The sequence below is a fragment of the Uranotaenia lowii genome, chromosome 2 (assembly GCF_029784155.1).
Source record: "Uranotaenia lowii strain MFRU-FL chromosome 2, ASM2978415v1, whole genome shotgun sequence".
In the NCBI taxonomy this organism is placed as follows: domain Eukaryota; kingdom Metazoa; phylum Arthropoda; class Insecta; order Diptera; family Culicidae; genus Uranotaenia; species Uranotaenia lowii.
The window spans coordinates 150,752,447-150,763,422 of NC_073692.1; the positions used below are offsets into that span (position 1 = coordinate 150,752,447).

A 10,976-nucleotide genomic window follows, 5' to 3' on the forward strand; every position below is an offset into this window, starting at 1 on the left:
TCATAATATTTATTAATTAAACTATCCATTAAATTATCTTTATACTAAGGTTAAACACTTACAATTTTATTTTTGAATTTTATAATTGTAATTTGTAATTAGAATTCATAGAAACTTTGACAGAAGGATCAATCTGAATCCATAATATATTTGAGATTTAGAGGTTTAAACATAAGTTTTAAGATTTCTTTAGCATGGAGAAGAAACAAGTTGGAAGGGTTACGATGCTGAACAAAATTGAGAATTTAAACTTAGATTTTCATTATCGAAAAATATAATTTTTGAAACTTTTTTTTTAATTTTATCAGAATTCATAATGAGAACTAGAGAGCTGAATCGGAATGTTTGTAATGAAAAAAATTTAAAAGAAATTTTATAACCACATTTTACAAACCACATCTCGCGACCGATTGTTCAATTTTGTCAAATTTTGACTTATTTTTTTCAATCCGTAAAATGAGCATTTATGAATTAAAATTTTTTGATTTATTTATTCTAAGGCCCGAAAAATATTTATCTATTTAAAATTATAGTTTTATGCGCATAACAATCAAATGAACCTCAATGGATTTTTTTTAAATTTGAAGGCTTATTTGTAGAATTTGAAGAAAAAATAATAGTGACAAACCCTCGTATAGTTTTTTTTATATTAATTTACATCTTGTAGTATGTATTTTAATTATATAAAATTTTCAATGCTTGTTTTTAATATTTCAACAGAACACATCGAAAGTCTATTTTTTTTATCTGGGAATAGGTGTTAGGAAAGAATTGAACCAAAGTTTAAAATGATAAATTTTATCAGGTCACAATGGTAAATCGCCAAAATTTCAACGTTATTAAGCTGTACCCCTTATGAAAATGTATTGATTCAGAAGAATGAAAATCCCTTCCGTTTGCCATTAAAACAACGAAAATCTGTGGCATTGTGAAAAATGATAATAAAGCTGAGTTAACATCAGGATGCAATGTATCTTAGCGATCACCATTATTTACTTACTTACTTACTTAATGATCCCGCGCCGATCCTCCGGTGCATAGGGCCGTGGTAAAAGACCTCCACTGTTGACGATCCGGAGCCAGCGTCTTTACCTGGTCCCAGTCAAGATTCTCGTCGACAGTTCGGATTTCAGCGGCTAGGCTTCGCCGCCACGAATTTCTGGGTCTGCCTCTTCTTCGATGACCTTCTGGATTCCAATCTAGCGCCTCTCTGCAAATCTCGTTTTCATCTCTTCGCAGCGTGTGCCCAATCCATCTCCACTTACGTTCCCGAATCTCGATTTCTAGCGCCCTTTGATGACACCGGCGATGTAGTTCCTCATTCGAGATCCAATTGCCAGGCCACCAAGCGCGGATGATATTCCGCAGGCAGCGGTTTACAAATACTTGCAGTTTTCGCGTCGTTACCGCATATGTGCACCAAGTTTCGCACCCGTACAGCAATACGGATTTGACGTTTGAGTTGAAGATTCGGATTTTCGTTCGTAGAGAGATCTGGCGTGACCGCCAGATGTTTCGGAGACTCGCAAACGCAAATCGGGCCTTTCTTATCCGGGTTTCGATGTCTTTTCTGGTACCACCATCAGGCGTTATCTGGCTACCAAGATACTGGAAGCACTCCACTTTCTCAACTTGTTGCCCAGCTACCATGAAACTGGAGGGATTTCCTGTGTTGATCTCCATCGACTTGGTCTTTCCGACATTGACTTTGAGACCTGCTGCCTTGGAACTTTCGGTGAGATCGTCGAGTTTGCTCTGCATATCTGGTTGTGTTTGGGCGAGCAAAACAATATCGTCAGCCAGGTCAAGGTCGTTCAGTTGCTCCATTGTTGAAGGATTCCACGGCAATCCTCGGTTCGGTGCACAGTCAATCGATCCAATCAGAATCTCATCCATTACGATGAGAAAAAGTAGCGGTGATAGAATACATCCTTGTCTCACTCCAGCAGTTACCGGGATTGGTTCGGACAAGACACCGTCGTGCAAGACCTTGCACGAAAACGCCTCGTACTGTGCTTCGATGAGATGGATTAGTTTCTCTGGGACCCCTCGTCGCCTTAGAGCCGCCCAGATGTTTTCATGGTTAAGTCGGTCGAATGCTTTTTCGAAATCAACGAACACCAGCAGAAGAGAGTCCTGGAATTCGTTGATTTGTTCCAGTATGATTCGTAGCGTTGTGATGTGGTCCACACATGATCGTCCGGATCGGAATCCAGCTTGTTGCCGTCGGAGTGTAGCGTCTATTTTCTCCTGGATCCTGTTCAGGATCACTTTGCAGAGTACTTTGAGGGTTGTACAGATCAACGTTATGCCTCGCCAGTTACCGCACTCTGTCAGGTCTCCTTTCTTCGGGACCTTTACGAGGATACCCTGCATCCAGTCGGCCGGGAATGTTGCAGTATCCCAGATGTCAGCGAAAAGACGGTGCAACATTTGTGCTGATAGGGCAGGGTCGGCTTTGAGCATTTCAGCAGGGATGCAATCGATCCCAGGTGCTTTGTTGGATTTCATGTTTTTGATTGCCGCTTCTATTTCAGCCAGCGAAGGCGCTTCCGAGTTGACGCCATTTATGCGACTTACTGTTGGCGCTTCGAGCTGCAGATTCTGTTGGCCATCGCTATTCGTGACTCGGAAGAGTTGTTCGAAGTGCTCAGTCCATCGTTTGAGCTGATCTGTTCGATCGGTCAATAACTGACCTGCTCGGTCTTTTAGCGGCATTCTTGCATTAGTCCTTGCACCACTGAGGCGGCGAGAAATGTCATAAAGTAATCGGATATCTCCATTGGCGGCGGCTCTTTCTCCCTCTTCGGCTAGGGAGTTTGTCCAGGCTCTCTTGTCTCGTCTACAAGCTCGTTTAACTGCCTTTTCCAGCTCCGCATATCGTAAGCGGGCGGCTGCTTTGGCTGACCCGGTACATGCCTGCTCAATTCCGACTTTCGCCTTTCTCCGATCATCGACTATCCTCCAAGTTTCATCCGACATCCATTCACTTCTTCTTCCACAAACTTTACCGAGAGTACCATGGCTCGTCGTGATAAAGGCATTCTTGATTCCACACCACTGTTCTTCGACTGTTCCGTCTGTCGGCAGCTCCGAGGCTCGGGATTCTAGCTGTTCAACGTATGCCCTTTTCACCTCTGGATTCTCCAACCGGCGGACGTCGTATCGACACCCGACTTTCTCCTCGCGCCGTTGGACACGCGCAACTCTCAGTCGTATCTCGCCAAGGACGAGGTGATGGTCAGATGCAATGTCTGCGCTTCGTTTGTTGCGGACATCAAGAAGGCTCCTTCTCCATTTTCGGCTGATGCAGATGTGGTCAATTTGATTTTCTGTTCGGCCATCTCGGGATACCCAAGTGACCTTATGTGCTGGTCGATGGGGGAAGAGCGATCCGCCGATCACCATGTTGTTGTTTCCACAAAATTCTACAAACAGTTCTCCGTTTTCGCTCATCTGTCCTAGGCCATGGCGTCCCATGATGCGCTCAAGGTCCTGATTGTCGGAGCCAATCTTTGCGTTGAAGTCGCCCAAATGGATTTGAATGTCACCCTTCGGAATTCTCTCAACCACGCTGTTCAGTTGACTGTAAAACTGCTCTTTCTCCTGCAAGTCGGCAACGTCAGTTGGCGCATAACACTGGACCATTGTAAGGTTTCTAACCCGTGTTCTGAATCTGGCTACGGTTATTCTTTCGTTTATCGGTTCCCATCTAATGAGGGCCGCGTAGGCCTGCGGGCTTAACAGGAAACCAACTCCTCGTTCCCGAGTAGCATGTTCTCCTCGTATGCCAGAGTAAAGCAGGACTTGCCCGGATTGTGTCTTGTGTTCTCCAGTATTAGGCCAACGGACTTCGCTCAATCCCAGAATTTCAAGCTTGAGGCGGCTAGCCTCTCTAGCAAGTTGTTCCAGTTTGCCTTGTTGGGCAAGGGTTAAAACATTCCAAGTTCCAATTCGTGTCCGTGTTTTCATGCTAAAAGTCGTCGCCAAAGTTCCAGGTCGGTCATTTCTTTCGGATTCCGTAACAATTTCAAATCGGGAGCAGTAGGTTGTTAGCCTAAAGTCCCTATCCCGCGATGGGGCTGCCATCTTGGACTTAGCTGGCGGGAGCCGCATTTCATAAATTCAGCCGCTTGCTGCAAGACAGACGCTGTTTGAGCCGCCCCTGACCTGGAGAACAGACGCTCGGTTGTTGTTGCACGCCGCCCCTGACCGGAAAAGTTTTTCCGATTCCATTAAAAACCACTTAAGAAGCCGGACTAGTTTTGGGCTGCGGAGCGGAATCATTCCCGAAAAGCGGTTCCGCCTGATTCTTCCAGTGCTCAAACACGTACGGCAACCGCTCACTGGGATCCGTACTCCAGTGATGGATCCGGCAGCGAAGTCTGGCCTGCTCTAGGTTGTTTACTGTGACCGTGCAGATGAATTCTTTATTTTGCTTCAGTAGATCGGGTCCGGTTATTGGGGTTTCCGGCAGGGTGATCGCGTCTTCCGGCACGTAAATGCCGGCTTTGCGTAATGCCACCTTAATGTGCCACCGCTCGATCACCCACGGCTGATCTTTGTTCATCACCACCGCCAGGATGGTTTCCTCTATTTTGCTAACGGTCCTAGCAGCCTGAGCGGAGCTGTGAAGTTGCTCCTCCTGTACGTCCTTTTCAGTGGCATACTTGGCAATGGCTTCCGGAGTTTTGTAAACCGCCAAGCCTGGGAGAAGCAGTTTGTTATAGGCTTCGTTTGGTTTTAGGGAAACCACATCACCCTTGGACCCGATACCTTCAACGAATGTGGTGAGAACCACCTCCAGATTGGGTTTCTTTTTTATGGTGGTGTCCTCGACGAGTTCGTACACAAAGTGACGACCTTTAAGTTTTTCTGGTTTTTGGTTTTTCTTGTATAGCTTCGGTGGCGTGCGACGCTTGAGGATGAAAGTGTTCCGTGTCTGTTGACTGAAAATTTGACCCGCCGAGCAAAGGGATAAGCCGGAAAGGGCTCCGGTCAAACCACGGAACATTTTTAATCGACTTTTCTAGTATAAAAACGCAAATAATTGAACCGCACAATTTTCGGAATTCCCGAACCAAAACAAACCGAAACGCGTGTTGCCAACTACCATTATTTGTAGTAAGGATAAAATGTAGTAAGGATAAAATGAATTGTGGCTCTTTGAAACTTCGACATTTCCTTAATTTGCAATTTTTGGCTCTTCTGTCTCAAAAGGTTGCCGACCGCTGGCCTAGTTGTATTGAGGATTTTATTGAGGAAATCTGACGCGACGCAGACTTCCGTCAGTAGTTTGGCGCGATGTAGACTTCCGCCTAGTTGTATTGAGGATTTTATTGAGGAGATCTGACGCAATGCAGACTTCCGTCAGTAGTTTGGAGAGATGTAGACTTCCGCCTAGTTATATTGAGGATTTGATTGAGAAAATCTGACGCGATGCAGACTTCCGTCAGTAGTTTGGCACGATGTTGACTTCTCTCTAGTGTTACTGAAGATATCATTGAGGAAATCTGACGCGATGCACCGTCAGTAGTTTGGCTCGATGTAGACTTCCGCCTAGCTGTATTGGGGATTTGAATGAGAAAATCTGAAGCGATGCGGACTTCCGTCAGTGGTTTGGCAATATGTAGACTTTCGAAAAGTTGAATTGAGGATTTGAGTGAGAAAATCTGAGACGATGTGGACTTCCGTCAGTAGTTTGGCGCGATATAGGCTTCCGCCTAGTTGTATTGAGGATTTGATTTAGAAAATCTGACGCGATGCTTACTTTCGTCAGTAGCTTGGCGCGATGTTGACTTCTATCTAGTTGTATTAGAGATTTGATTGAGGAAATTTGATACGATGTGATGTAGACTTCCGTCTAGTTGTATTGAAGATTTGAATGAGAAAATCTGATGCGATGCGGACTTCCGTCAGTAGTTTGGCGCGATGTAGACTTCAGAATTTTCTTCCGATCTTCTATTCGTCTTTCATTTTAAATCTTTAATCATCACCGATGAAGCCGCAAAATAATTTAAAAAAAAACTGTTTTGATTCGGAGCGCGCTCATTAGGAAAGGTTCCATGTGCAATCTTGGCATCCAAAGTTAGAAATGATCATCGTTTCACCTAGCCTGATCAATCAATTTGCCTGCTGTGAATCTATCGGCCGTTCTGATCGCATAGTTGAAGTGATAATTAAGGCACCTGTGCAAGCAACGGGACATGTGTTTGTCATTTCTAGAATAATGTCGGTACCTATGTGCCCAAAATTTGCAGGCAGATTCGACTTTTGATCTTGAACAATCTTGTCTAACTGCCTACCTGGTGGGAACATCAGAATTTTCCGGTTACCTAAATATAGTTTAAAAAGGGAGGAAAACCCACAAGCAGTATCATTACAGTTGGGAACGTCTACCAGTACAACAGCCTTCACCAAGTCTTAATAGTCAGCATGGCATTCTACAGCAGCACCAGTGAGGCGGAAATTCAGCAGAGCCTGTCAACCAGTTCAAGCGGGTCAAGTAGGGAAAGCAGCGGCAGCAGTTCTTCAAGCTATAGCGATGGGTCCGATATGTCAGAGAGCAGCTTCTTCTCCAGCGACGACGACGATGAATCGCTTCCTATGGGACGGTGCTCTTCGCCTAGCTTGCAGTATTGTTTCTACTGCGAGCGACATCTGAGGGAATGCGTTTGCTGTTCGGACGAGGAATCTTCGGAGCTTCAATACGCCGCATGGAGAAACCAGCTGGACCAGTCTTTCGAGATGTCCGGCTTTTGCATACCGGAAGCACTGGCTGGATGTATCGGATCAGAGAAAGGACCCCGTTTTGTAGAGGTTCGCAACGACGATTTGGAAGCGGAACTGGAACGAATTCATTCCAGTTATGACGAGCGAGGTGCGATTGAGTCCGATGAGGTGTTCGAGGAACGACGCGTTGAAGAGCAACGGGCAATCAACTTCCTACTACCTTTGCGCGAAGATGACAAGTTCTTCCTGTAGTGTTTAGTTGTTCTAGTATTAAGTAAGTTTCAGTTTATGTGCTAAAGTTCTTATAATAAACATGTTTTTACTATTTATATATTTTCTGTTCTTATTGGTTCACTTTGAAAAAATCCCTTAAAAATTAGTTCGTTAACAAAAGCATTTGAAGACATTATTACCGATTTTTTTTTGACTTGACAGAATGAAGCCATAAAGAAGTAGACTGGGTCGATTTTGGTTCATTTTTGAATTTCTCCAATCCTGGGGTCGTTTTGGTCCAAAAATCATCCACGATTTTTTGCAGAATTATAAGTAACGTTTACGTGAGTAAATTTGAATTTTAAAAATTTTTATGGGAAAATTGAATATTTTATACTGAAAAATCAACATCATTTTTATTTCTTCTGTGGAACCGAGCCAGCTGATGCTTTTTGTGCCAGTTTATAAATTCGTTAGAGGAAATTTTCATTTAACAACTTTGTCCAAGACCGTAACTTCGTATTTTATTAGACAAAAAAGTTATTAGCTGATAAACATGGGTACGTCTTTCCGCATTGATTTACAATAAATTCAATTGACATCACTGCTGGAGCCTCGCGAGACTACTTTTCATGCCAAATTTCCATTACAAAATTTATAAATTGGCACAAAAAGCTTCAACTGGCTCGGTTCCACAGAAAAAATAAAGATGTTGATATTTCAATACAAAATGTTATATTTTCCCATACAAATATTAAAGTTAAAATATACTCATGAAAACGTTACATAAAAATTCTGCAAAAAATCATGGATCAGTTTTGGACCAAAACGAAGCTTTTTAGGCCCAAGGGTTTGAGAAATTCAATAATAACCCCAAATCGTCTCAGTCTTAAAAAGCAGGATTACGTAAACCTTCTCGGAACAGCTCCGCGGCAAGCACCTTCCGATTGTTTTATCCCACTACTTAAGATAAACGCTATTAAGGCGGATTTGCCTCAATAAGCCGGCATAAGAACTCAGAAACCGCGAGAGAAAGAACGAAAAACGTAGCTCCAAAGGCGCGTGTTGCAACAAAGTCCAGCCAGCGAATCGGTCATCGCCGGATCAAAAACGGAAATCTTCTAGCGTGCGTCGTCGTTCCCTCTCGGCAGATGCTCTTTGATGTGCGGCTCACGTCTCCCGGCCATATTGTTGCATTGCAGTTTGGCAGTGTGGTGCCGAAAAGATGTCTCTGCTGAGTTGGCTCAAGTAGGGGTCTATTTGCCAATCGGGGTCCCAAGAGGAGGTGAACTTTATTGGAGGAAAAAAAATTGTTTCACGCTATACGAGGTACCAGTTGATGGGTCTGTCGATAAGCTTGTCGGATAAGCGCGCGCGTTTTTATGGCGTGTGGATTACGTGAACAGCACGATCAAGTGGTTCTCAAACAGACATTCTTTCGGTAATGCCATCGTTGAGAATGATGACTGAGCTGGTTTGGAGTTCGGAGGGTGCTGAGCCCCTCTCCTCTATGAGGGTTCAGGAAAAGCAAGTGAGGTATTCAACTCTACACATCATTTTTTGATGATTTAGTACGTTTTTTCAAGAGTAAATAACAATCTTGACTTAGAACTGATACCAAAAACCTCAAAATCTGGTCCTATGTTAAGTATTCTTCTACAGTTTCATCAAATGTCTTTCACTTGTTGATAGAAATTTATTTCTGAATATTCACCCTTATTCTTGTTTACGGCGTATCGGCCTTTCGTTCGAACGGATACTTTCGAACGAATTCGAAAACGGTATTCTTGTTTTCGTTCGAACGCGATACTTTCGAAATTGGTGTTACCAGATCAACTTCGAAATTTCTGAGCAGCGATCTGCGTCAAAATGACATTTGTTGTTATGTTTATTTCAAGTTTTTGGGTCGTGAAAATTTATTCGTCGGTCAGTGGTGGAAAATATTTGAGGAAAAAATAGTTGTAGGTCGTGTGTCGAGGGCCGTGCGACTGAAATGCATCGGAAAGCAGCCCGAGGTGTGAAAATCAGCAGTCAAAAGGCTGATTCCAGCAGCGGATGTGGGCCGTCAACAATCGAATCTCTGCAGTCCGACATCGAAGCGGTTAAGGATGTTTCCTAAATGTTCCTAGATCCTAGGTCGTTTCCGGACAGCAAAGATGTTCTCAATTGCAATCGGTGGATGTGGTTATAATGCTGCCGCTGCCGCAGCCGGTGCTTAAATTCTCACTCGTGATTAAGTGGGGAGATTTGGAAGACAACAAAGTTCTAAATACAACTATCCTGAAAAAATTGAATAAAAATGTTTATTCAAATTCAAAATTGTTTTATTTGTATTCAAATACTAAATTTGGAATAAAAAAATCAACAATTTTTATTATTATGAACCACATAATTCCTTAATCGTCCAACTTCACAAATTTCTTATCTGAACGTCCAAGATTTGCAACATCAGACTTGCGGTTTTTTTTTTTCAACTAAAAATGAAAAATTTGGCGTTCCTAAAATATTTTTTTTTGCAGTATACAATTTTGCGGTTTAGAATCCAACAGTATTCTTAATTTTAATCAATTTTGAAATCCCCGATCGGTAATAAATTTCGCTGATTGCTTTAAACGGTCATGATTCGCAGTATCAGACTCGCGTTTGTCAGTCCAAAGAAAAAATACGTTCGATAGAAAACGGGAATGCAATGTTTTGTTCGTTCGAACGATGTTCGAAAGATCGAACTGTTCTCGTTCGTTCGAACGAAAACAAGAATACGAAATTGCTAAACTTTCGAACGTGTCATTCGATCGAAAACGAGAATAAGGGTGATTAAATTTTCACTTTCTTCATAGTTTCTTGTTGCATATTATGAGAATCCAAATTGAATTTTTGTTTTCATATTGCGGATTATGTATCCAGTTAGGATTCTTGATTCTCGGTTCGAATCGTCATCAGAAAATAGAAATGAAAAGCTGTTTAAAAAATAATAATAAACATAATCAATTTTATTCATGTAACATAAGATAATTACAATCGTTTTTAAGTGCAACATTTGGGTTTGCGTTATTTTGATTTTAATTTAGTTGTTTTTGATGAATTTTTATGTCAGTTTGTTGTAGATCTTGAAAGTGAAGCTTTCATGAATTCCGATTTAAATTTTTGCACTTAATATAAATTAAATCGTTGTTCGAATTTGGTTTTGCATTTCATTCAAAATTTGATTCAGTATTCCCAAAAATTATATGCTCTTAAAAAAAAATGTGGGCTTGCGTTACAGCTCCGTTGGCATGTGAGTTGCCTTCTAAGCCGATGTCCGCGAGTTCGAGCTCAAGAACCGAACGCAGTTGTATCGGAAAAGTTTTTCAATAACTATTTGCCAACTGAAACAACAAAGCTTCAAAATGATGAGCCGGAGTTGAAAACTCAGAATCGGGTTTTTGTTTGAAATTCATTTTTATTTCAAACTTGCAAGTTGAATTATAAATAAATAATTTGAATACCTAACAAATTCAGATTGAAACCCAACACATCAGAAACGAAAATAATGATTCATGAATGGGAGTTCCAAAACAAATTTCGTTTCTTGGCTCATATTTGAAATTCTTGTATTGAATTAAAATTCAGAAATCGTTTTTTCAAAATTTCAGTAATCGTAAATTCTGAAACAGATCCAAAATTCAAATTGTGAGTCAGGTCCACAATTCAGATCCAATTTATGTTCAAATACTGTCCGTAAATGAGTTCCACCATCAAGACATATTATCAAGATGATAATTTCGTTGAGAAACTAGAATGGCTCGAGAAAGCCGATTTATAATTTTTATTTCCGATTCGATTTATGTTCAGTGAAAGTAAAAATCCTGAATTTTCTCCAGATTCTGTTGATTTGATTTAAGCCCAGAATAAATTTTAATGAGAAATGGAAGCCTTTCTTAAAAAAAACTAATTCTATGTACATACACAAAAACAAGATTCACTATATTTTTGGCGAATTCAAAAATTTCAACCATCAATTAAAGTAAGTTTCTTTTTTTGTTTCTAAAGGA

At 41.5% G+C, this 10,976-nt stretch overlaps 1 protein-coding gene across 1 annotated transcript; it reads right to left on the bottom strand.

Moving 5' to 3' along the window:
- Positions 1-4,246: 4,246 nt before the first annotated feature.
- On the bottom strand, positions 4,247-5,088 carry LOC129747778 (39S ribosomal protein L9, mitochondrial-like). Its single transcript, XM_055742124.1, has one exon. It carries the CDS (start codon positions 5,012-5,014, stop codon positions 4,247-4,249), a length of 768 nt encoding a protein of 255 aa, XP_055598099.1. The 5' UTR covers positions 5,015-5,088.
- Positions 5,089-10,976: the final 5,888 nt, after the last annotated feature.